Source organism: Brachionichthys hirsutus, chromosome 16, assembly GCF_040956055.1.
Source record: "Brachionichthys hirsutus isolate HB-005 chromosome 16, CSIRO-AGI_Bhir_v1, whole genome shotgun sequence".
NCBI classification, from domain to species: Eukaryota; Metazoa; Chordata; class Actinopteri; order Lophiiformes; family Brachionichthyidae; genus Brachionichthys; species Brachionichthys hirsutus.
The window spans coordinates 3,924,516-3,950,981 of NC_090912.1; the positions used below are offsets into that span (position 1 = coordinate 3,924,516).

General features: G+C 43.1%; 3 protein-coding genes and 1 non-coding gene across 4 annotated transcripts; 3 read left to right on the forward strand and 1 right to left on the reverse strand.

Moving 5' to 3' along the window:
- Positions 1 to 290: 290 nt before the first annotated feature.
- On the reverse strand, positions 291 to 8,130 carry zmp:0000000896 (caspase recruitment domain-containing protein 10). Its single transcript, XM_068749780.1, has 24 exons — positions 8,076 to 8,130; positions 7,724 to 7,966; positions 7,071 to 7,208; positions 6,487 to 6,673; positions 6,141 to 6,279; positions 5,797 to 5,991; positions 5,537 to 5,656; positions 5,305 to 5,430; positions 4,938 to 5,117; positions 4,756 to 4,860; positions 4,385 to 4,421; positions 4,255 to 4,292; positions 4,076 to 4,164; positions 3,930 to 3,976; positions 3,549 to 3,669; positions 3,203 to 3,380; positions 2,905 to 3,028; positions 2,531 to 2,771; positions 2,116 to 2,182; positions 1,886 to 1,988; positions 1,649 to 1,807; positions 1,433 to 1,545; positions 1,123 to 1,238; positions 291 to 1,045 (listed from the first exon to the last, which is right to left on the reverse strand). The coding sequence occupies exons 1-24, from the start codon at positions 8,128 to 8,130 to the stop codon at positions 838 to 840; spliced, it is 3,129 nt and encodes a 1,042-aa protein (XP_068605881.1). The 3' UTR covers positions 291 to 837.
- Positions 8,131 to 17,604: 9,474 nt separating this feature from the next.
- Positions 17,605 to 19,277, forward strand: LOC137906147 (cdc42 effector protein 1-like). The gene is made up of 2 exons (XM_068750455.1): positions 17,605 to 18,052; positions 18,655 to 19,277. Exons 1-2 carry the CDS (start codon positions 17,605 to 17,607, stop codon positions 19,275 to 19,277), a joined length of 1,071 nt encoding a protein of 356 aa, XP_068606556.1.
- A 1,740-nt stretch (positions 19,278 to 21,017) lies between these two features.
- pick1 (protein interacting with prkca 1) lies at positions 21,018 to 26,346 on the forward strand. The gene is made up of 13 exons (XM_068750197.1): positions 21,018 to 21,128; positions 21,507 to 21,584; positions 21,759 to 21,870; positions 22,026 to 22,154; positions 23,000 to 23,066; positions 23,169 to 23,258; positions 23,351 to 23,404; positions 23,490 to 23,552; positions 23,658 to 23,791; positions 24,031 to 24,123; positions 24,209 to 24,259; positions 24,411 to 24,555; positions 25,082 to 26,346. The coding sequence occupies exons 2-13, from the start codon at positions 21,556 to 21,558 to the stop codon at positions 25,339 to 25,341; spliced, it is 1,227 nt and encodes a 408-aa protein (XP_068606298.1). The 5' UTR covers positions 21,018 to 21,128; positions 21,507 to 21,555; the 3' UTR covers positions 25,342 to 26,346.
- trnar-ccu (transfer RNA arginine (anticodon CCU)) lies at positions 24,732 to 24,804 on the forward strand. The gene has a single exon. It is a non-coding gene; the product is annotated as a tRNA-Arg (tRNA).
- Positions 26,347 to 26,466: the final 120 nt, after the last annotated feature.

Sequence of the window (26,466 nt, forward strand, 5' to 3'; positions counted from 1 at the left end):
TTCTAGAGTAGTATAAAAAAATTGTCTAGACTTGATGAGTGGGCCTATATGTTTTTTCCCCTTGTCTATATTTTATTTGTTGTAGGTCATTAGTTAGTTTCTTCAATCAATCTAGCTTTTGCACTGATGTTTAAATACTGTATCTGGTGCCATTTGTCCAACAATTTGTTCAAGTCTGGCATGTATATTTGAGCACACAAGTGAAGCAATTTAAAAAAAATACAAAAGAGACTTTTTGTATTTAAAAACATGAAAATAAACACTTGCTCATTCTGAACTACATCCTTTGTGATAGAGCATAAAGTAAAATGTAGTAGTTGAATTTTACTAATACATAGCTGATGGGAAAACATAAAAGAACCTGCTGTTACCTTCTCAAAACAACCTGTGTTCATTGCATTTAAGCTGATCTGCAAAACTGGCTTATATATTTGAGATAATGTTAGCCCCCGAAAGGAGAACACAGTCTTTACTGCAAACATAAAATACTGATAAGCCTGTCTGTACCATCCTATACATACCTGGTAAAACATGCTACAAAAATTAGGACTATTTGTATCTTTCAAACTGCAGTTATAGAGTAGAATACAAATTATTGAATAAAACAGTGTGTTTGTTTTCCCCCCCTCTATTTTCCTACAGTTGCCAGTCCAGCTTGGCTACATAGATGAGAATTACGCAACTCCTATTTGGATGTATGTAAATAGGCTTAAAGTGGTTTTTGAAATTCAAGCTCAAAGTCAGTTCAAGGTGGACAATGGTCCATTTGCTTTGAAAGGCTGGTTGATATAACACGACATGTTATACAGATACTTTCACATTGGGAATGTGTTTTTTTTACTGAAGCCTATCCGGTTCAACCCATGCGACTCCGCTCTGTTTGATGAAGATGGCATTGCGTACGGCTGCTAGCAGCTCATCAGTGCAGCTCCAGGTGCCGGGCTCCAGTGTGTGATAGAGCAGTGGCAGTGTCTCCAGCTGCAGCTCCTCAGCTTGGCACATCTCCTCCATGATGCTGTCTTCTCCACATCGAGGAAAAAACTTCCTATTTGTCGCAAAAAAGATAGAGTGTAAATTGCTGCTGCAATAAATTCTCTTTGCGTTCAAAGCAAAAGGTTTTACCTCAGCTTTTTGTGCTTTTTGTTTCTGGGGCGGATATGGATGACAATAGGGTAAATCCCCTGTATTAATAAGCCCTCAACACTGGGCAGCCCCAACTCCAGCAGACAGTGCTTGTCCTGTGAGAGACACAGAGGGAGATAATAACTGTGGTTATAGCGGTGGTTGGTTAATGATTGCACCCTCAAACAACCGTCTTCTGCCACGAGAGGATTATAGTAACAAAGCAAAATCAGATGCATTCAATTCTGAGATGTGTAACACCATGTTTGTTGAGTAGAGAAACACCTAAGGTAATGTGATTTGATATTACCTGACTAATGACATCCTGTATTGACTGCAGCCGGATGCCCAGAGCCTGCTCTGAACTGAGGGAATCTAATAAGAAAACTCTTTTGTCTCGTCTGTCTGATGCCGAGATCGGCTCTGCAAACCAGAGGAGCCAGAGCAAAGAGAGGAGACTGTCATGTAACATGCGATGGTCACGGAGCATCGTGCATTTGATGAAGCTTGCTTGCTGTGCACATACCTGGGTGGCAGGTGTCGAACTTCAAACCGGACTCAGCTGGTTGCAGCAGCCTCTCTATGAGGCCATGAGACAAAAGAGATGGGGAGAAGATAACCGGCCGTTTGGCCTGGGCCCGGACCGGATGCACGACACTGTACGGGTTCAGGTGCTCCTCGTGACCTGAGGGGACAGGCGTGGAGCTGTGTATGAGGTTGAAATTATTAACCTTGCAGATTTGACACGCTGGGTGGAGCTTACGCTTGTTGAGTGTGCAAAGGACCTGCTGTGCAGAACCGGTCCCGCGGCAGACGGGGTCTACAGCCTTGACCAGGCGAATGCGTCCCGATGACTTCTTCATGAACTACACGAAACAAGGAGGAAACTCAAATATCTCATACAGTAGTGGTGGCAGCCACTTGTGTAATAACATGTTTATGCGCCGTGAGTGATATGATGTGGATATAATTTAAAAATAATAGGCTTACTACCTTCTTTCTCAAGTCCTTTTGCTCCATGGACATTTTCCGTAGCTTCACGAGGAGCAACTGCTGGGCTCTGAGATATAAAAATATGCATTATTATTATTATGTATGTATGTATTGGAGCGAAAATGTGTAAACATCTGCTTCAGGTTTAATTACAATATAGTCTAACCTTAATCTTGTGTTGTTGTTATTTCTTATTATTGTGGTTAGCAAACTTTTTTATGACATCTTGGTTACTGGGGCTAGATGAAATGTTCTTTGAGCACTTTTAATGGTTGTATAAGTTTTATATGTATGTTTGTTGGTTTGAATGGAAATAGGATGTTTTATCTCATCTCACAGCAAATCAAGTCTGCCTACGGGTACAAATAAAGTAACCTTGAACCTTAAAATGATATGGCCGTTAAATGTGAGTCACCTGTTGTAGTTGGGCATCGTTCCCGTCTGCAGGGACTTTGCTGTGTGAGTATCCACCAGGGAACAGCGCCAGTGGTATTTTCCATTGTATCTTGTGTCTGTGACATATATGATGTCATCACAGGACACACCCAGAGAGGGTGGGTCGTCCTGAGGCGCTATGTCGAGATTGACACGCACATAGAAGGAGTCGGCACCCTTAAAACTAGGTTCTGACATCTGGGCGCATAGTGCGGCATACGCTGAACAAAAGGAACAGAGGATGGGGCACTTTAATCTCGCTGTGTCAATAAATAGAACCATGCAAGAGGTTTCAAAAATCCAGTGTTGTGTTTTTTTTTTTAATCTTTTTTATCCCTGAGAAAATGGACTCACCCGCTGCATTGCTCCGGTATTTTAGCATCGAAAGCTCGGCCCACCACTGCAGAGAAAAGTGCGCTACCTCAGCGGTGCATTGGCTCAGCAGCACGCCGTCGCCACCAAACAGAACCCGCTCCAGCTGGACACCATGAAGAGAATGCAGTGTGTTATGATGCAGCCTTGCGTCCTTTTATCAATTTCTGCAGAAAGAACTGCAGAATGTATTTCCCCAAAAATGTACAATCGCAAGCATCACATGTTTAGTGAAGCATTCTCTTCCCACCAATGCATTATTGATCAGACAGAAGCACACCTCTAGCAGCTCACTTCCCTCCTTCAGTCCGTGTTCCTCCGCTGGAGAACCTGCTCTCACATGGCTGACAAAGATCCCCGTCCTGCTTCCTCCTACTATTGTGATGTCATCAGCGAGGCTGGCATTTCTGTGCTTTGGTTTTGCAGGTGGGCTTGAGGATGGGGATCGGGCAGGTATCCTGAAAGATGATAAGAAAGGGCAGCGACTGATGAGGATGGTGTGAAAACGTGCAACGGTAACGGTTACAACTCCTCTTATGCAGCTTGCTCTGTATAGCCTTTTACATCGTGAAGGTGGCAGATGGTGCTGCGAGCATGGCGTGGAAATAAAGTGAAGACTCTTGTACCTGGGAACTTTGGGATGGGGTTGTTGAGAAGAGACTCCAGGAATGTCGACCAGGTCAGGGGGGAACAGGCGAGAGTGCAGAGAGTTACAAGAATCCCACAAAGACGTTTCACTCTGCTCACCTGAAAACACCAGGCAGCCTCATCGACAATGCTCACAATGCACTACAAGCAAATACAGCAAAGAAGAACTGGATTCCTCCCCCCTCTCATTTGTTTTATTATACTTTGATAGAAAAATGTAAGAATAAACAGTGTCTGTTTTTTTTTTCCCCTGCATGATTGCTAACCAATATAAATTAACGAGTGCTCAAAGGTCTTATTGTATCTGAGCAGAAGTCTGTAACGCTCGTTCATGCATATCACGGCAGATTTAAATATACCTGCAATGTTATCGTTCTCATCACTGCCCCAGGACTCCAAGTCAAACCTTTTCAGAACATTAAAAAACAAGTGACATTAAGGAAATGAAGTAAAAATGAAATCCACCGATCACGTCAGCAGTGAGACGAGGTGCTGACCAACTCACTCGATGTTGACTCGCCGGTTGATGGAGTTCATGCAAGGGGGGAAAGGAAAAGTGGACAGCCGATTGATTTCCTTTTCATTGTCTTCCGTCTGTGAATGGAGCTGTCGTTTAAAAACACACACACACATTTCTATTCTTTAGTTCCCGCACTCGGGTTGATTCTGTGAGCTCATACTCACGGATGAAATTAGGTTCTCCTCTGAGTTGAAATTGCAATCTGTTAAAGTGCAGACAGAAAATTTCAATAAATAAATAAAGCGTTTTCCCGTACAAAACATTCACTTTCCAGTTGTTGTGCACGCGACGTACCCACAGAGGGCTCGTTGGTTGGGCCTCTAGAGGGCGACTGTTGAACAGAAAAGACAAGAATAAGGCCCCCAGAGCCAGTCAGAAGTATTTTGCAGGCACCAGCATGCAAAATATTCTTTAGACAGTAATACGAAGCTGTATAGGCAAAAATGCTATACAGGCCCAAAACGACATTCCTTGCACAGTGTAATAATAACAATGAGTGAAAACATGTTTCATTCTCCGGAACAATTTATAATAACTTACAAGTCACAGAGAGGATGCTAAACAGCAGGTAAGACTACCGATTTTAACCAAAGAATGGCGACCTTTGATTTAAATAACAGATATGAAGGTGGGTATAGAATCATAGTCGAATGCCGGCCCCTGACCTTTCGCAGCAGCAGACGGTTGCTATTAGCCTGGGGTCTCAGGTCCATGCCGAGGGAACAGCAGGGGCCGTAGCATTGGTCCTCACTGCACAGCGACAGGTGGGACTGGGGAGAAGACATGGAATAATGCACGTAGGCTGCAGGAGAAAGACAAAGCTGCACTTCAGATGAGATAAACTCACACAGTGCAGACAGGTGCTGCTCTGCTCCATCTTTTCCCGGCTTCTCTCTCTCTCCTTCTCCAGCGCCTTCTGATGCTGCTCCACATTGGCCTGCAGCTCTGCGATGCATTTGCGCAGACGGTCCTTATCCAGGAGACAGTCGTTGTACTCCACCTGCAGGCTATCTCGACTGTGCAGAGCCTGGTAAAAAAAATATATATACAAAAACACAAAGAAAAGCGCTCTGTATTGCAGAAAAAAACTGTTCAGACTTATCAAGGATGTTAAATGACTCATCTGCAACGTAAATATGCCTTGATGCACTCTTTAAGATGATTGGAGACTTTACAGGCAGTTCAGGCTTGCTTCAGAAAACTCTGCTCCTTACTTGATCTCTCTCCTTTTCCAGTTCCATGATTTGGTTAAAATAGGATACACTTCTCTTCTGTTCCGTCTCCCAGTCGAGCTGGAGCGTTCTCACTTTCAGCTGCAGCTGCTCGTACTGCGACTCCAACTACAAACATGGTTTACCATTACAACATTTACTGCAGTGCAAGGAAGAAACACGGAAGCAGCCCAAACTTCTAAACTAGTGACTGAAGTAAAAAATAATTGTTCACCTTATCTCTGTGCTCCTCAGAGCTCTCCAGCTCCCCCTGCAGTCTGGTAATGATATTACAGAGTTCCTGTCTCTGCTCTGTAGACTCCCTGCGGTCCTGCTGCAGGATATCCATCAGGGCCTCAGGTGAACAAGATAATATGTTTTTAGAACACCAAAAAGCACCTAGAAAGGCACTGGCTGGAAAACTGTGGTTGAATCTGACATAAATAGCAGCAACTTTAAAGGTGCTTTCTGAAGAAAAACAACTTGAAAACATACTATGACTCCTGTGGCAGGAAGTGACTCTCTCTTCATTTTCTCAGCTTTCTCAACTTCAATAAAATGCAACGGCTTTTCTGGCACAGCAGGCGGAGAAGTATTTACTCTGTTGGAGAGCAAACTGTTTCTTTTTGCCGGCACTGCATTCTCCGGAGCGTTCTCTGCCTCCATTAACCTGGACCTTAGTTCCTCCACCTGTATGGAGACCAAGCAAAGCAGCCACAAAGACACAACCATCACCATCTGTAAGATGGGCCTTTGTTTTTCCATGCCAACCATTTTGCACGACATGAGTTTCAGTGTACAGTCATTGACACGTAATATGTTGTCCCAAACTGACCCACCTGCCTCAGCAGGTCTCTCTCACGGGCGGAAGCCTTGCTCTGCTCCTCCAGGGCCCTGGAATACTTCACAGCCTGCTCCAGGTGCTGGTCCTTCAGCTTGCTCAACTCTCGGCTGGCCGATTCCCAGTCCTGTCGCAGCCTTGGAATCACATTTGTGGAACATGATGGTAAAACTATGGTCAACCTGAATCATTGAATCTTGTATAGTGCAGTTTTATTTCACTGAGAGAGGTCATACATCAGTGGAATGAGCCGAGCAGACTTGCATCCGATCGTCTCTAAACTCCCAGTTGATTTCATTCAACACAGAATTGCGTGACCGGGACGACCGAGAAGCGTCACGCACCTTTCCAGCTGCAGCTTGTCATGCCGTAACTCCTGCGTTTTACGTTCAGCACGGCTCCGTTCCTCCTCCACCATGCGACAGCGCTGGGACAGACGGCGCTCACACACGCGGCTGTTTCGAAGCTGCTCCCTCAGTTTACGCACCTCCAGGAGCAGAAACTGGGTCAGACCCTCTGGACCTTCCTCATCTGGGGGAGTGAAGAGATAGGTCAGGGGCCACTGGTTAATATTTGTCACAAAAAAAAAAGATATTCAAGTCTAAAAATCAAAATGACAGTTTTAGTGACAATAACTTTACCTATTTTGTGATATCAGTTAAAGGCATATGTCTAATTAAATACTGTTATATTGAAATGATCATTAAAACTGTCCTTTTCCAGATGTTTGGCAGACGTATCTGATTCAAATAATGAAAAGAAATTCTGTAAAACAAACAAACAAGCAAAAAAAAAAACAGGTCATTTACTCAAAGCCAATCAAAACGAGTTTGAACACGGTCTCTAGACAGGCCTTATCTACCAGACATTCTCTTGTTTGTTTTCAAACAGCCTTTAATCAAACCCATGCGAAGTCTCCCCAGCTCACCCAGTATGAGCGAGCACCGCTGTGTGGGCTGCTCTCCGGTCAGCTGAGTGTACTGCGCCGGGTGGTAAAACTCCAGCGATTCCATGAAGGCTTGGAGACCTCGCTGGCCTTGACCGTGCAGGATGTCCAACAAACGGCCTGTTGCACACAAAGGCAAACGCAAAGTCTGGAATGCATCAAGGCGGGATCAGCCTCCATCTGGCAGAGAGGCGCGCTGACTCATCATGGGAACGTTAAAGGCCGACACCACCTGCTGAAACGCTGTTGCTTGTGCAGTTGCACTTTGTTATTTCAAAGACACTCATAATGAATAACTCTGACCTGATCTGCTGGCAATGACACAACGGTGATACAAGGTAATGGAAGATGCTCGGGAGTTTTCCTTGCCACATCTCCCCTCTCCTGTTTCACTCCTCATTCTTTTCTGTCTGCCTCACATGTCCCTTCACTTAGTGAAGTCTTTCATCGTGCTCCTCAAACATCTTTTGTTACCTGACAACTCGCTGCACAATCAGATCTAACAGGACACCCTGTGCTTTTCAAAGTCTATTATCCTTTGCAAAGCATCCTGCACACACGTAGATCGCTTTGTCAGGAAGTGTCACTAATTGGACTGTGGTGACCTTCTGACTGTTTTGCCAGTGAATCCTTACCGGCCTTACTGATGCGCAGCGGGTACTGCGTGGAGTTGAGCACTTCATCTTCATCCTGTTCATCGATGACTTTGCACTGGCGCAGGTACGGGGTGAGTTTGGCTGGGTTGAGGATCCGCGTGAGCTTGTGCCGCACGCCTTCCACGCGATCCCAAAGCTCCTCGCAGCGCTCCTCAGACCAGGGAGGAGAAGGTCGCATCTCCTCCTGAGCTACGGCGGCGTCCTCTGCCCAAACCGTGACGCCTGCACGGGCCCAAAGACTTCCAGTATGATAAATGTGAGAATGATTTGTCCTCTAAGAAAGACAAGAAAAGTTGACGATGATCTACTTCATGTCTCTGCAGCTCTCAACCCTCAAACATGTGTCGGTACAGTGTGCTAAGGCACAGAAGAAAAGCCTCTGCCATTCTGTAGTGCCATGATTTACAGTGGGGAGTACGATGTGGGTCAGCGTCTGAGAGCGCAGGAATGAAAATAATGCCGTGACTCATTACTGCACACCGAAAACACACCAGAGGAGTGCAGGAAAAATGCTTTCTGGGCTCCATTCACTTTACAATGGAGGTGACAAGGAGAGAAAGTGAGTAAAAGAGGAGAGAAATGTGAAATATTTTCTGCTCTACAAGGCAGTAATAACAGATTCATCTATTGGGAGTGCATGTGAATGTTTCACCAGGATTTTAAATCCAGTGAGGGATTGCTGAATAGGGTCACGACAACAATGAAATGTTGATTTTGTTCATACAGCCTCCCGTCTGTTGGTTTAACTGGAATGAGTCTCGATCACAGATCCACGTCACCGGTTTCCTTCTCAGGTCACTAAATCTGAATAGAGTATGTTAAATATTTTATTTTAAAAAAACGTCTTTGTAGGCTTTTCACTGCTGAACTGCATGAGAAAGATGTGTAAAGACTCCAGTCTCCGAAATCTTGCTATTTAATCAAACTTTATACATTTTGCAACGATGACAAATACTAAATAAACTGTATGATCTTAAAAGTGAATAAAGAGCGATCATAACAATGACCCCCCCTGATCATTTACAGTATTCTCAGTGTCTTAATGTTAGGAATGAGCAGTGCCTGCTGCTCTCTGCAGCTCATCGCTGTCTGAGCTGCCAGGCAGGCTGAGACACGACTGGATGCTCTGGAATCTTTGTGATTATCTGTATACAGTCTATTGAGTCATTACAATCTCCTCCATACACACACAGTCGTAGAAAACATGCACCCCTCCTAGAATTGTTACAAATAGCACTTAAACCAAGGGTTAAGTGAAAACGGGCAAAATATACCTACGCTACATGAAATTAAGATGGGGAAAACGTGAAAAATAACAACACAAAATTAAACATTATTAAAAAACAAAACATGTTATTTACAACTATGATAATATATTCCAACAAGAAGGTCTTAATTTCCTTGAAACTCGAAAGATTTTGATTCTTTTCTGGACAGTTTTGTTTTGGAGAGATGTTTCATTCAACCGAGAACTGGATTGAGTTCCAGTCTCATTCAGCTACATTCAGTCACATATAAACCCATCACAGACTGTGATAATGCAGACCTATCACAAGTTATATTATTATACGAAACGGAAGACTTTATTAAACCTCAGAGCGCATGAGCCATTTCATTTCCTTGAAATAATCTGTAATCTAAAACGCCTAAAGGTCCAGTTACATGCCACAGCACACCCTTGCTGCAATCCAAAGAGTTTAACAAGTCTGTCAATCATTACTCCAAACAAATATGAGTTGAAAAAATTACATATATATATATATATTATCATTTTCAAAGCAAACAACGCCCTGTGGGTAAACTCTGACTTACCACTCATGTCTTGAACTTGCTTGATTCTAGTTTGGGAATAAGCGGAGTGCAATCAAGTAGTCTTCATTTCCTACGGATCCAAAGAGGTGAAAATGAGTAATGAACAGACTGTGTGGGGCGGTACCTGATTGGAGAGCAGCGGAGCGCACGGTTCCTCCTTTACGCACGGGTCGTCCTGCTCCTCCAACTTCTGCCAACCCCAGCCGGGCCAATCGACAGCGTAGAAAACGACCGTATAAAGTCTCACATCCACACGTCTGCTCCGATTTCCTCAAACACTAGGTGGCGCTTTCAACCAATGATCGTCCACGCGCAAAGCTGCGGCCAATAGTAATAATAATTAATACTCTTATCTTCTCAGAGGTGAGGAAACAGGATTACGCTCTTACAGGACAGTTTCCTTGGGTTCTTGTCACAGGAATAAAGAGAATGTGATTCACCTCCACTATGAGTCACCACCAGTGACGGGTGGTTACCACAGCACCGGTCAAGAGTCACAAGGGACATTCATGCAGACACAGAGTTTGACTTTTTAAGTTGACCAGTATTGGACTTAAAAAAATTAGTAAAAAAATATTCAAACTATTAATCAAGTTAAATATGTAGTGCGATGCAAATGAGAAGAACATGGAACATATTCTTGTTTCAGATGTTTACATCTAATGCAACCCTGTCCTTTATGTAAATGTCCTCTCCTCCTGCTTGTGTGGGGGCAGCACTGGGTGGAAGCCCTAAGTGTGTTAGTGGGAAGGCAGACAGGAAATACGGGGCGCTTGGCAGAAGAATGTGTCCTTTCCTTGGGATGTGGGCATAAAATGTCAGGCTTTCCCTCGGTCTCTGAATAAACAGCCCCCCCCCCCGGTTTGGGGGTCTCAGTCCTGTTGCTTAGAGACCGTTTGAGATACTAAACACGAAAGGGTGGAACGGAGATAACGCCTCGTATTTACTGTCGGGTGTGTCGTTGAGTGATATCTACCTGTAAATGCACTCTCAATAAACTGGCCAGATGGTTGCTCAAGAAGAAACACTATTATGCTACTTGTGTATGTAGTGAGCGACACAAACATAACGCTGACAACAATGTTTTATTTCTAAAAAATATATTTCTGCTGGATTCAAAGGCCAATAAAACAGTGAATCATTCTTGGTTGCTTTATCTTTTCTCTCTTTTATCTCATTCTATCATTGCTGTCAGTCCCAGTTTTCGGCACCTTTCTTCGTTATGACTCACAAACTCGCCCTCCTCTCTGACTCCTCTCTCTCTAGCCTACTTTTCTTTCTGTCTGTACTCCTTCCTTTCCTTTTCCTTTTTTCTCTTTTCCTCTCTGCTTGGCATTTATTCGCTGTTTCTTTTCTCAGACAGTCCGTCCATGTCTCAGTCTGGGGAGGTCCATAAGCATTCTTGTTGTCTCTGCGGCGACAGCGACACAGACCCTCCCCCTCCCCTCCCCCAATGAAACTGTATAGTTCACCAACAGAAACAGATTGTGCAGAATTCCTGCAGTGTCTTGATTCAGTGTCTCAAATGTTGAGGTTTGTCATTGCAAGATGGCACTTTTTTTTTTTTTTTTACCATTTCCATCAAATCCATTTCGCACAAACTATCTGATGTATTTTGATTCAACTTGCTAGAAGGGATGAGCATGTGCAAAAGAAGGATACGTCACAGTTTGAAGTGGATTCAGATGAAAGGATGGAACAGGGGTGGGGCATGTGTTGGCATTAATCATTTTGCAGGGACTGTTGACTGAGTGCTCTGCTAGTTTTGATCCAGCAGCTATTTTGTTTGCCCCGCAGCTTCAAGGCGATGGGAATGACAGATATCACCAGTCTACTTTATGTAATATAGATTTTTTTTTTTTGTGTTTCCCAATCCGGTTTATTCCTGCAAATGGATGGTAGATAAAGTGCTGAAGAAAAGTTTTGAAGGCTTCCCCTCCCACAGATGTTTGTAGCTCAGATGCTGAATTGATTTAAATAGAACTCTGTGTACAACAGCTGCAGTGTCTGTGGCTTTCACTCGTGTGTTTGTCCCCCTGATTCTGCCTGGCACACAACAGACGCGGGCCTTCACCAGGCGGCTGAACCCCCATGACTCCGGCCATGACTCAAGCCTGGCGGCGGCACAGAATCGCCCCTTTGTGTCAGTGAAGAATGCTTCTTTTCTAAGTTTAAAAGTCTTTTTCTTTTTTAATTGCTGGAGAAAGAGCGGGATGGGATATGAGTAATAGAAGCAGACTTAGATCTTCCCATGTGATTTATGTTTTCTTTATGGACAGCATACGGTGACAGCAGCTTCAACTACTTCACTGTTACAAAGTAGAGGGTGATAAATGAATACCACACACCAGGAAAGCAGGTTTTTCTACTCTATAAAAAGGGAAATATATTACAGAGGATTCTTTACTGCACCGATGAATTTAACTAAACAAAAAAAAGAAGCTATTTGTGTTCTCTGCAGTTATGATGCCTCATGTTATATGATTGTAATTCTCAGCTCTGCATGTGTATCTTACCGTAGCAGCGGCAGTACAGCTTAACAGAAGCTTGTAAAGAACCCAGTCTGGCATCATGCAATTTCCTGTTTAAAGTGGATTCAACATCAATAACCCCAGAGGGCTGAGGGGAGGAATTCTTACTGAAGAAAACAAAAAGCTGGACAAACAAACAGTGAAGCTGAAAGGGTTTTCACTTTGTAAAGGAGAAGACACGCTTCATCATCCTGACACAAATCAGAACACACAGAACTTGTCATCTCAGAGGAGAAGAGAAGAAGAAGCCATCGCCAAGGTTTGAAGAAGCGACTGAACAGAAGTTTTCAGTTGTCGAAGGCAGGATTCTCGAGTCCTCAAAATGAGACAAGTGGGGACGTTTGGTTTACGGCTGTGACCGGATAACACGTCTTCTGGTTTCACTCATAAGTGGCATCAACCAGATGCCACTTATGACGCCTGCAGTATGATGCTGTTCATCATGCATCACACTCAGGGACAGACGCACACACAGACGTGAATTTGGGCTGCCGGGGGGAAACCAGCGCCCCAGGCTGCTCCCCTTCCAGACCAGTGAGGTTTTTGCTGATGTTTGAATTACAGGTTGTTATAGAGCTGTCTAAATCCATGCTCGGCCACACAGCTGAACTGCAGACATAGACAGCTTTACAGACCAATGCCAATCCTAATTCACATGCACAAATAGTTTTAAAAAAATGCAACTGTAACCGCATGAACTGTGAAAGGTTGCCTCAGAACAGGAACTGGGCTGCGTCCAGTAATTGAGCCTTCACTATGAGCCCCACACGGTGGGCTTCAGCGTCTCTTTTTATGTGCATCTGACGACAGCTGCATCCAAAGTGGATTAAATGGTCACTTTTTTTTTGCGTTATGATGTTTAAGTGTCCCGGAGATGATGTCCAGAGTTCTCTTTGTCCGGTTGAAAGAGACTCTCTTTTCATCCAACGTCCTCGAGTCGCGCAACAGGAAGAAAACTCTTTTACTTGGGAAGAAAAACATTAAAGTAAGAGAATTTCCGTGCACAGTTGCAGGCGGGGTTTTACACACTGTCTGTAATTTCGCCACCATCAGAATGTTGCAGGGGTCAACCGACAGAAACACATATAAAGTTACAAATAATAAAATACAGCCAGAACTCAGATGTCGTTCTGAAATGACAGGAAGCAGCATCTCATCTCTATTCTTCCATAGTTACCTTTAACTATTTTTGCTCAGTTAGCTGCACATTAGCTAACGAGTCTGTCTGGACCACAGACTGGGATCACTGGGGCAGGCAACAGCCTCTGAGTGCAAACAGCTGGACGGCAACAGCTTTGCTGTCAGTTTGATGACAGGGTATAAAATGCGGAGTTCAGAAGACACAGCAGGCTGAGACAAGAAGACAGATGAAGTGACAGAGGGACTGAGAGACAGTCGAGCACCAGCGTTGGGATTTGCTTCATATGTTGACAGTTCATTTTGTTAACGCGACCCAAAAAGTCAAAGCTCCAACTAATACTTGTGCAACCTTGATAGAATCATCAGAAATGAGATGGGATGAGAGCTTTGGAACACATTTCATACTTTTTATGGCAATGCTCTTATTTCATAAATGTAATTTGTATTAATTTATCATACCGTATATTTGTATCAGCAGGACTCTTAAGCCTGCTAATAAACATTACTCACATATATAATATGATTACTGAGTATTTTGGAACATAAACACTCAACATAATTAATGTAAAGTAGGTTCTTTTTCAGGGATGACTTATCGACTCGACAGACAAACTTTGCTGAGCTTTCATTTAACGTAGAGTTTCCCGAGACGTAGTGAATAAAGACAATCAGAGACCGTTACACCCGAGTGCTTCATTATGTGTCTGGGAGTTTGTGTGTGGTTTTTTACGATAGCCTAGAAAGCACTGAGGAGTTGTGTTACAATGCTCCATTGTCTGTGGGCCAACTTTTAGCTTCCTGGCGGATCAGAATCCACGGAAACAGGAGCACAACCCAAACAATGAACCCCAACCCTCATGAACATCAGCCTCCCTGCCCTCACCGCACCCGTTCGCATGAACTATCCCACTTTCTGAACAATGTTCTCCCCAAATGCACATCATGTGTTTTACACAAAGAAGTTAAAATGATGCAGAAACAAACACAAAGCACATTAAAAGATACACGATACAAAAGGTAAAAGAAGAAGAAGATTAAATACAATTAAATGAAACAAAATAGGATACATTAACACACACACACACACACACAAAGCCAGCCACGTGCACTGCAAACACTACATTTACTAACAGACTAACAATTTCTCTAGATTAATGTTTAAGATTCATTCTGTCACTATTTTTATGTTTAGCAGCCAGAATCCTCCCACTGGCTGCTCCTCCTCCTCCTCCTTCCTCTGCAGCCCTTCCATCCATCCCATTCAGGTCCATTCGGCAGCAGACCGGACCGATGCCGACTTCTCCGAGGCGCTGAGTATCTGTTTGTTGAGGGTCTTCGCTCTCATTTCAAGGTAAGATCCAATGAAATTGAGGACAGGTCGGCTGTTTGACTGGATGATAAAGTTAAACTTGTGTGTCTGTTCACACGATGTGCTAAACGTTGTGGAAGAGGAGTATTGCTACGTCACAGCCAGTTGAATCGTTCACTGCGTATGGACGAACATCATCAGCACGATTAGAAATACATTTAGAGCTGAGTATCTGAAATCTAAAAGGCCAAATGATCAGTGTGCAAATGGCAGGTGCAAAGTTCAAATCTGATATCATTTAGCCTGATAAGATTCACCCTTATCAGACCCATTTTCTTTTTTTTTTTTGCCCCCGCTTGACCTAAATTGTTCAATTACATCAGTGTCGTGCTGAAAAAGTCTATAGTGCAGATGAGCGGAGTGAAACCTGACCCTCTACCTTGATTTGGTTTCTTAACTTAAATCTTTATGCACAATAGTTAGATTTTTTACTTTAATTTTATGTAGCCATACCATATGCAAATAAATTCAATCAGCTGTCACTGTCACAGTAACGATGACTGTTAGGGATGTGTCCAGTGCAGAAATGGGCACAGACACCCTCACCCTGAGGAGCTGGCAGGCCTTGGACTGCACGCCACGTTGCAGCAGTCGATTCCTTGTGTCGTATTTTGGAGCGGAGCGGTCAGGGTGTTCTGGCCTCAACCACAGTTTGCTGGTGCCGTGCTTTCAAAGGCCTGCGGCCCTCTGGCCCACCGGAGGAAGCAACCTCAGCGTCATCCCGCTCTCACAGAGGTCCTATTTATGTTGATGTACAAATACACAAATTAATCTCTTCTGAGTTTCGGTGATTGAATAAATCGGATGAAGTCAGTGGTATTTTCTACAGTCTGTAACTCTTACACTAGCACTTTAAATTGGGATGCAGCTGTGAGAGCGACAGAGAAGGGAGGGCTGCTGCTGATCAGTCAGGGGAAGTTTCCACTCAGCACGGAGCAGCTTCTGATAGGATTTCACTTTATCCAAACTGTGTGGATTTTTGTCTCCCTTGCTAATGTTTATCTACTCATGTCCCGCAGCCATAATCTCTTCCTTAAAATGAATGATATTGACTGAGCTGTTGCATCAGAAGTGGTCAGGCGACAGCTAAAAATCCATCTGACCGCCCCCTTTTCTTCATCGCAAATCGTCACCCACTTCTAAAATTGAATACTCTTTCTGTCACACCCAGGATAACTTTTCCTTCTTTCATATTTCTGGATTATAGGCAGTGCATTCTATTTAGAAAGGCCATAAATATTCACCTGCTTGCAAAACTGAGATTAGTTAAGGATTTCGAGAGGTAATCTGAGCTCAGATGCTGCCTAGCCTTGAGAGACACCTTCTTGGGTCCAGATTGGCCTGGCAGCAGCATCAGTCGGCGAGTCCTGTGACATTAATCCAAGGTGCAGTTTGGAGAGGTCACATGTTTGTAGTTTATCAGCTCTCCCTTTGCCCTGGAGTTACGTCTTCAACAGACAGGAAGAAAGTATTCAGATTACACCGGGGTTTGGGAGGTTGTAGTAGAAAAAAACACACGTTGATTCTTCTAAATACCACATCAGAAAAATCCCTTCCAATCCATAGGAAAACCTTTGTTGAATACCAGTTTAGTGGAATGTTTTAAAAATTGATTTTAGAGATTAGAAAAAAGCATAAATTGTATTGAAAATAATACGATTTTTAGCTTTGAACATGAGGAATTAAAAGTACGTATATTTTATGGGACTACGGGTTTGATTGTTGATGTTAAGGCTTGTTTGAGTTGTTTAGTCTTTAAAATAAAATCTGTGCTTTTTTTTTCTTAGCTGGCCTCTGAACCGAACTGAATTAAAACCGAAGCCCCCACGGCAGGAAACCATTGGAGGACTAAGTGGATTAAAGGAGACAGAGCGCAAGCGACAGTCAGAGAGGGAGGGAAGACAGAAGGGATTATCAAATAATCCAGTGCATGGTCAATCTTGAAGGAACCCTTTTCCAGGATGATGCATTACAGCGCCTTTCTGCACTCCTCTTCTTCCTCCTCCTTTTGCTCTGGTAACCCTTAAAAGAGCCAACGTCTATACAGAAGGACCAGAGAATAGAAGAAAAAGACGTGGAGCAACAAACCTGGGGACAGGAAGTCTCATGGACAGTCCGGTGGCACACATGGATAAGCCGCTTTAACAGGAGACGATGCATGGCAGAGGACACCCCACCGCCTTGCTTATTCCACTGGGGGGGGCTTTGACGAGGACAACAGCAGAGCAACTTGTTGGATAAGACACAAGGTCTTTTCAGAAGTCGGGATCTATTGAACACACAAAAGGAAATCGCTGCTAGTAAGATTCCAAGCAGAGGGCTTCAGCGGTGGCTTGTGATTTGCTTCTTGAAAAGAACCAGATTAGAGAAAGGGTTTTTGATGTTAGAGGAACAAGGGATTATTATCAATTTATGAGGACAGTGTGTGAAGTGTGTGATGTTGAACTCTTGTTAAAAGTCACAGAGAAGGGAAAAACACCTCAGGCAAAAATAAATGTATGAGCCATTGTAGGCTAACCTCAATGTAAGAAATTGAAAGAGGCAAGAGGCAGTTTTTTTTGGGGGGGGGGGGGGGGGCATAGTTTATTAGGTAGCTAAAGTCAGTCATTCATAAATGCATTCAAGTGTCTTGGTTCCACATTCTGTCCAGTCCAGTCACTTTTCATCAGAACTCGACACTCGACTTCTTTAACTAGGCTTGTGTTAAAATAGTTATTGGAGACTTCCTGCTGAGGTGATCCTCTTAGTCTGAGCAAAGCACATGCAGAAAGCAAGAAGAGACGCCGTGTCAATGTGGACTTGCGTGACTTTAGAGCCATACTGAAGCCTTTTCGTGGAGGACTAGCCGGCTGGGACTGGAGCATGGATTATACGCACATTCTCTCCCAATTTAACAACCACAAATGTGCATTTTCTTCTCTCACTGTCCAGGGATTTGACTAACATGTAATCAGAACTCAGACACTCGCTTTTAAAATAAGGAGAAATTACACAAGTGTTCTGCCACTATGAGTCTGGGGAAACTGCCGGTAGTTAAAGGCCTCGTGTCTGGCTCTCAGGGGAAACGTCGCTTCAAGAGTGAACTCTCCGTGGACATGATCAGCCCGCCGCTGGGAGACTTCCGACATACCATGCATGTCGGTCGAGGAGGAGATGTGTTTGGGGACACGTCCTTCCTGAGCAACTATGGCGGCGTCAAGGAGCCTGGAAGTCCAGACTCAGCTAACAAGACAACCGGATTCTTTACACGCACCTTTCGGCACGTGCGGAAAAATTCTGTGCCACGACTGCGGGTGGATTCCCGTGACTTGTCACCCCCGCCACCAAACATCTCACCCATCATCAAGAATGCCATTTCACTGCCCCAGCTCAACATGGACTCTCCCATCGCCGGCCGACAGAGGATGCTGTTCCCCTGCTCCATCAGCTCAGCAGACGACTCCCTCTGCACATATGGTGAGATAATAGGGATCATTCCCTCCAGCGCGGGACGGGCTTTACGTAAAGCATCTTACCGGAGATCAATGTCAGTAATACTGAGCTGAGAAATGTTTGTGAGCTGAGATAAGTGAAGTCAATATAAGGGTTTATGATGGAGATAATAGGCTTTGGTGTTATGAGTCTCACAGCTGCTGTGCAGCGGTGTAGAAAACATTGTTCCTGACCCTCATCGGGGTCTTTACTAGACTCTCATACCGACCCGCCGCTGCAGTTGTTCGTATTCTTCTCTTGTTCTGCCCTCTTTTGGTGGGAAACATATCTGATCTCCATCCTCTCCCTTTATTTTGTCCTGGGAGTTTCAGTAGGGGGGTTTCTGTGTTGTGAAAGAGTTTAACAGACACAATTGCTCATATTTGTGTTTCCTCTCTCTCTCTCTCTCGCTCTTTCTCTTAAAAAAAGAAGCTTTTTAAATTGCAACTATAAATTCAGTCTTCACTCCTAAGTGAACTACAACACAGCCCACTTGACTTCTCTGCCTTGAGGTTATTCATGAGTTCATGATGTCTCTTTTTCATTAGAGTGACTCTGGTGTGTTTTCTACTTCCGTCTGTTCGCAGGCCTGCAGTCTGGCTTCGTCACCCTGCCCCGACTCTCTCGCCTGGACAGACAGTTTCAAGATGACGTCCAGAGAGGATCAGCGCCAGATAGTGGAGGCGTGACGCTGACACGCTCAGACTCCCTCACCTCATTCACTGTGGACCTCGGCCCCTCCCTTATGAGTGAGGTGCTGGACTTAATTGACAATCCCGCCTACCATCAGATCTCCCATCAAAGCCAGACTCCAAGTGAGAAAGAAGGAGGAGAGGACGAAGAGGACGACAGCTCTCTGACTGAGACGCCTGTGCAGAGCCCTTGGATGATTTCACCCAACTCTTCCATGAGTAGTGGGTCATTCAGCAGAGACGTCAGGGGCCGCTGTGGCTCAAACTGCACCGAGCCGGAGGACGAGAGGGGCTCCCTGAGGACGCCAGATGCCTGCGCTGGATCTCCTCTGAGAGCGGCTCCTGCTATGGAGGCAGAAAGGTTCCAGAGGGCAGCCGATGTGCTGTCTCGTCATTACGGTGGAGGATCCTTCGCGAGGCGAGCGAGGATGAGCAGCAGCAGCGCCTCTCCTGCTCTGTCTCACAACCACGAATCACCTCACGCCTTTTCCGAGGAGGAGGAAGAGATTAAAGTCTAGATGATGAAAATCATCATGAAAGGGGGAAAATAAATAGAGACTCTCTTTCCCTTCTGACATGTATGTACATGAGTTAGTTTCTGATCACCCACCAGGTCCTCGTCAGTATTCGCTTCCTGCAGGATGGATGTTCATGATGATCTTGACCCTGGATCTCTCTGCACTACGTAAAGATTTTGTACACATCCATGCTGAAAGTACTAAACACGACTATTAAACAAAGGGTTGTACAGTTCTAGCCGATGTTGATGAACCCGCAACAAGATTTATAATCGAGTTTTTATCTTTATTGGGTTGTTGTTTTCTGAAATGGTATGACGGATGTAAAAGAGTGTGGATTCTGCTTTCATTTTTAACATCAACTCGGATCACACATCTTGTTTTGTTCTGATAAACAAACTTTCAATAAGTTTAGGCAATTTTAGAATGACAATACTATATGGAGTATTTCTAAATGTTTTTATTGAAGCTGATCAGAAATGTCTGCCAGCAAGTCATTAATGAGGCCAAATGTGACAACGAAAGACGAGAAAGGAAATAAAATATATGTGTTATCAAAGAAGTATCTGATGGTGGTGTGTCTAGTCTATCAGAATAATATTTATTATTTAAACATTGGGTTACAGCATTTGCAGTTTCAGCAGATCTTGAAGGAAGTCAGTTTGAAATCTCCTGTAATTTTGATGTAGTTGATGACATCCATGCGGGAACGGTTGGGAAACAGGATTTCATGTCCATCAGGAAGCTCCACTTCAAATATTTCTCCAGCCAGCTTCACCACAATCTAAAACAGAAAAGAGACGTTTTATGTGATGCATCACTGGATGAATGTGGGTTTAGGTTCATTTGATTGATTAGGTGTACACTAAACTTTTAAGCCTTTGAGAAAAATCCTTAAACATTTCTATTTGTCCCATCGTTGCTTCATCCAGTCAGATTATCTCACCTTCACCTCTTTGCCCCTTTGCAGGGGGTTATCTATTTTCCGCTGCTCTTCACCCCAACAACCAGCAGCTTTTGAGTTGCAAACAACAACAGATCCATGAGCTTTATCTTGGAATCGAGGGTTAAAGTGCAGTCCCAAGTCTTCTGCACCGCAGCCCATCTCAATCTGAAATCTGAGTGGATTAAATTATGCAGTTAATCAGCATTTTTAGTAAACAGATGTTTGCAGATCTTAACCCAACACGTTTCTCCAGGGTAACCAAATTGCATCTGCATTGATATCAATATAGTGTGCTTAGGTAACAGATTTATATGAATCAAATGTAACCCATTTGCTCAACTCACCTCTCAGCGTCATGTGGAATCAACCCTTTAACCTTCAGTTGATCTCCAGCGCTCAGATTTGCATTCTTTACTTCAAGTTCCTGAGAAATAGAAAAGAGCAGTTCAGTTGAGTCTCATTACAAATGAACGGTTGCCTTTAGTCGTGATAAAGCAATCGCATTAATCTGTCATGTATTAGTATTTGACAAATTACATATAATAAATAAATTGTCTTCTATGCATGTTCAGAGACATAGCAGCAGAAACAACGCAGTGTAATTTACCATGGTGTGAAGAGTCCTGCAGTTTATGAGAAGATGTTCTTAAACACAGGCACTGCCCTGCAAGACAAGTCACAGGGTAGGGTCGCGTCTCAAAGTAGCTTCCCCCCCCCCCCCCCCCTGTTTTCGTGACAACTTCCGCTAGTACCGGATGTGACAAAAAGTAAACAAAGGAGTTCTCAGTCGATGAGGAAATTGGGATATTTGGGATATTTAAGGAAACAGATCTTATATTCTGTTTTCTCATTTACCCACAGAAAAATAAAAATCCTTAATGAGAATTCTTTGCACATGCTATAAGGTAAATACTTTACCGATTATTGTCGTCGTTTAATCGGGGAAACTCGCTGTTACACTTGCTAGCAACCTTCAGTAGCGAGCAGCTAATGGGGTTACGTTGATAAGAAAAGTAATAATAACCAAATAGTTTTACCTCTATACGCTGAAATACGGCATTTAACTGTTACGCGGTGATTTTTAACTCGCAGTCATGAAATAGGTAGCATGTGCTGCAGCTGTGTATCTACCTGCATTAGCAGCTAGCGTCTTCTGTTCATTGTATATACAGTTTGTCCCACCAGAATGACGTTCACTATACATTACCTACTATTTAATAGACTGATTGCTGATGAAATTGTTAAAATATAATGTATATATTTTGTCCTTATCGTATTTGTAGTTACTGTTTACAGAGACAGGAGTGACACTGTCCTGCAGCGTTAGCAGACATGGATTATGATTTAGAGGAGGACAAACTGTGAGTAACACTGATGTCTTCCCATTTCATGACACAATATTTTCACTGTCACTGTTAACTTTACGAGATTAAGTGAAATTAAAGGACTCGATAATATACTGCTAGTCATCTTTGATATGACAAGTTAAATAAATGATGCAATCCTCAGTTTACACAATTGTGTCTCTACAAAAGTGGTATACCAACAGTACCTGGTACATTGTGCCTGAAGAAAGACAGTAACAACCTTATTGGGATCAGTATTGGTGGTGGGGCACAGTATTGTCCATGCCTCTACATTGTCCAGGTAGGTAGGAAATAATCTGATAACTGCATGATGTATTAAAATCTGAGATCTCAGATTGTACCATTGTTAAGCATGAATTTAATGCAATATCAGTGTGATTATGTTAAGATTAACTGGGATTGTTACCTTTTGATGTTGTTTCTGTTGTCTCCCAGGTTTTTGATAATACCCCAGCAGCTCTGGATGGAACACTGGCAGCAGGCGATGAAATCACTGGCGTGAATGGGAAGCCAGTGAAAGGACTGACTAAAGTGGAAGTGGCAAAGATGATTCAAGCTGTGCAGGTACTAAAGTCACAGTCCATTTTCATTTCTAGTATTGAACAGCAAAATATGCTTAAACGGCTTATTATTTACCTCCACTACACTCCATAAAGGCAGTGTAGTATCTGCCTTTATGGAGTATCTGTTTAAAATGAAATGAAAGTAATCTTAACCCCCTACATGTACATACAGACGCACTCAAAACTAATTCCTTTTTTCCTCCAATATTGATAGTGTGCTTATTTTCAGTATTGAATACATAGACATGAATAGAAATGTTCAATAATATAAAATAACTCACATTTTTACGTCTGGCTGTGCCTGCAGGGTTATCCTTGTATAGTCCAGCAATGATTATTTGTGCAAAAACCTCATCAGAGTGTGATAAGAGACTTAACTGTCTGAGCCGATAGCATAACGTGGTGACTGTGAGAACGTCACAGACGCAGAATGGCTCTGTGGATTTTAGCACCCATTTATCTCGCCAAAAATTCCATGACTTCCTGTATGACAGAACAAAGGCAGGGTGCAGTGTGGGATTTAAAGGCTTAGACTGTGTTGTGGTTACCCGTTTAGTGTGTGTGAATGTCTGTCCTAGTGCAATGAAGCTGGAAGAGTTTGCTCATAAGAGAATTTGACACATGTAATAAGATAACAGATTGTGATTCATACATGTCTAATGGGATAAAATAATGATGTGATGACACTTCTGATCTTATTACGGGACCCTGTAGAGTAAAATATTGTCCACAGACTACTGGGTGACACACAGATGGGCTTACTATTATTTTGGACAGATATGGCTCTACTTGTTTGAGCTGTAGAAACATTCCTCTTTAAATACATCCAGACAACTCTTTTCTCAGGGAGAAGCAACAATTCACTACAACAAACTGCAGGCAGATCCAAAACAGGGGAAATCACTGGATATAGGTACCTCCTATGCTTATATTGCTTCAAGTGGATTATGTATTGTAATGTTGTGTGTTTTCCAGTGTTGTGGTGTCCTTTAAATGCATAGTTTGTGTGTTTCAGTGCTGAAAAAGGTCAAGCATCGTCTAGTAGAGAACATGAGCTCAGGCACAGCAGATGCTCTGGGACTCAGCAGAGCTATTCTTTGCAACGGTGAGATGATTATCATGAGCTTTTTGGCGGCTGATTTGAACAGGTAGATTCGATGCATAGTGCTACTCCTGTGGACTCATTTTACGTTACAGATGGACTGGTCAAAAAACTGGAAGAGTTGGAGAAAACAGCGGAGCTCTACAAAGGTAACAAACATTTACCGTTGCAAGGAATAGCTCTGCTGAGTCCCAGAGCATCTGGCTGATCCAGTATTTGGGCGTCTATTTGCAGGACTGATGGAGCACACGAAGAGGCTGCTCCGAGCTTTCTTTGATTTGTCTCAGACTCACAGAGGTAAAATTGGAACTTATGAACAAAGTTCTACTCAATGATCTGGTGCCCCTGTTTTTAACGTAGGTGTCTATTGACCTCAGCCTAACTGGAAATCTACTCCTTCAGCATTTGGGGATGTTTTCTCTGTCATCGGGGTACGAGAGCCCCAGGCTGAAGCCAGCAAGGCTTTTGTGAAGTTTGCTGATGCTCACCGCAACATTGAGAAGTATGGCATTCAGCTGCTGAAGACCCTCAAACCAGTGAGTAGAGATTCTAATCCGGCTTTCCAGTCCACACAGGAGAAACATGTTCTTGCTTCTTACTTTTGATATGGATCTGTTAGATCTCAATTTAAAAAAAAAGACTTCTATCTTTTGACTAGACTTAATCCAACAACATTCCGCTCTGTTGTCGCACACGAAGCTCATGACATCATTTTCTGGTTTGTATGACTTCATTTCAAAACTTTGACCAATTATATTTCTACATGGTTGCGCAGATGCTTCACGATCTGAACACTTACCTCCACAAGGCCATACCGGACACAAAGCTCACCATCCGCAGGTACCTGGATGTCAAGTTTGAATATCTGGTAAGAATGCAGCTCTCTGCCTTCAAGTGTCGCTCGCAGCGGTTTGCGCCTTCATTTGTAAATCTCTATATCTTGTGTCTCTCAGTCATACTGCCTCAAGGTGAAGGAAATGGACGATGAAGAATACACCAGTATTGTGAGTCATCATTTGAATATTTGAGTGTAACGAGTCAATCCAGGAAAATATCAGATTTAGAGTTAGAGTGGAAAAAGGTGTCACCTTTTCCATCCATCAGAGGTTTCTTACATCTTCTGGAGGAGTTAATAATTATTGCTTCTTCCTGTAGGCCATAGGAGAACCTCTGTATCGCGTCAGCACAGGGAACTACGAGTACCGCTTGGTGCTGCGCTGTCGGCAGGAAGCTCGAGCTCGCTTTGCCAGAATGAGGAAGGATGTTTTGGAGAAGATAGAACTGCTGGATCAGAAACACGGTGTGTTGTTGTTTTTCTTCTTCCTGTCAGCTGTCATCTATCTGATCTGGTTCTAGCCACCACAAAAGAGAGCAAAATATCTGTTCCCCCTTCAGCAATACTGAGACGTATCGGTTCGTGGGTTGAATTATACCAAACTGAACTGTTTTGTTCAGTTTGGTACGTTCACTGGCAAGGCCCCAGTGGCCTAATGGATAAGGCACTGGCCTCCTAAGCCAGGGATTGTGGGTTCGAGTCCCATCTGGGGTGGGAGATTTTGCACTGCAGGATTTAACAATAAATACACAACAAATCAGTTTTTCTGACTGCATTTGTTCAAGTTATTTTGTCACATCGTAACGGGCCTAAAAGTAATACTTTATTCTGATTCTGAAAATCATTCTGGAAGGGGAATGACAGACCCGCGTCAAAACCGCAGCGTGTAAAGAGAGAGCAAAGAAACAGACAGCTGTCCAGATAAGAAGCAGAAGAATTTAAATTGCATTCAAAAACCAATTATTTTCCCGCCTGTCATCTTCACCAACAGTCCAGGACATCGTGTTTCAGCTGCAGCGCTTCGTGTCTGGCATGTCACATTACTATGACGAGTGCTACGCCGTCCTGAAGGAGGCCGATGTTTTCCCCATCGAAGTGGACCTCTCCCGCACAACGATCAACTACAGCAGCCAGTCGCTCTCCTCCTACGCTGGAGATGAAGAGGAGGAGGAAGGTGGCGGAGAAGAAGGCGGAAGCGCCGGGCGCGCACAAGCGGAGAACGGCGCTGAGAAACTGATTGATGATGAATAAGAGTCTTTGCGTTCCTGAGGAGAAGAGAAGAGGGTCCCCCTGTGACATAATCCCTTCACCTGATTCTAATTATCAGTGCACTTAATAAACAGTGATACAGCAGATGAAATGGAAAACACTATTTTCACAACGATGAAAAACGACTACTGCTTTATGTTGGTGTGGCGTTTCCTTCCTGATATTAACAGCTTTGTGAATTTTTAGAGTGTTGATTGCAAATCACTTTTTGTCTTAAAAATATTTCCTGCTTTTTTTGACGTGATTCTTCACAGAAGGCACCAATATTGAATTGGAACGTTGTGGACGGGGTTAATACAGTACAGCGATGTAGTATTTCAGTGAGGCAGAACGTGTCTGGTGTGTGTCAATGATTTTATTCTACTTTGAAGCAGCTTTGAATATAAACATGCCTTATAAAAAACAAAATGCCCTCGATGTGTAAAATGTGAAGGTGAGAATGATGTTCTCAGACATGATTCTTTTGTTTCATTTCACAATTTCACTCCTGTTTTTTTTCATTGGTACTTGTATTTCGGCCACAAAATCCTAACAAACAGTCTTTTTTTTAACCTTATAAATACCACAAACTTAAAATGTGTTATTTTCTCCGTTGCTCACATTCCATCAGCAGTATGTGTTTTTGTTGTGTGCACTCGCATGCAGAAATCAACTTCATGTAAGCTAATAGGTGCAAAAGGTGTTTACAAAAACTGTATGCTGTCATTCTTATTGGTCCAGATTTATTTATTATGTTTGTCAAAATATATTTATTTCCTTTTTAATGAGAAAAAAATATTCTAATGAATATAAAATGGTTTTGTGCATCTTATGATCATGATTTATTGTTGGGGAAGTTCATTTTGGGCAAAATAATATCGCTGCCTTCAAGTTAGTAGTGAATTAATTTAAAGTTTTTATTAATTTACTGTTTTGTTTCTTTGAGTAACTCGATTGTCATGAATCAGGAATACCTGTAAATTATGTACACATAAATATATCAGTGCAAATGGGTGAAATTATATTTATCATTGAAACATAGAATCGACCATAAATAAAGGAAATTCTGGTTTAATTATGAATTATTCATTTGTTTATGATAGTGAAATACGTGGTCACTGGTTGAAA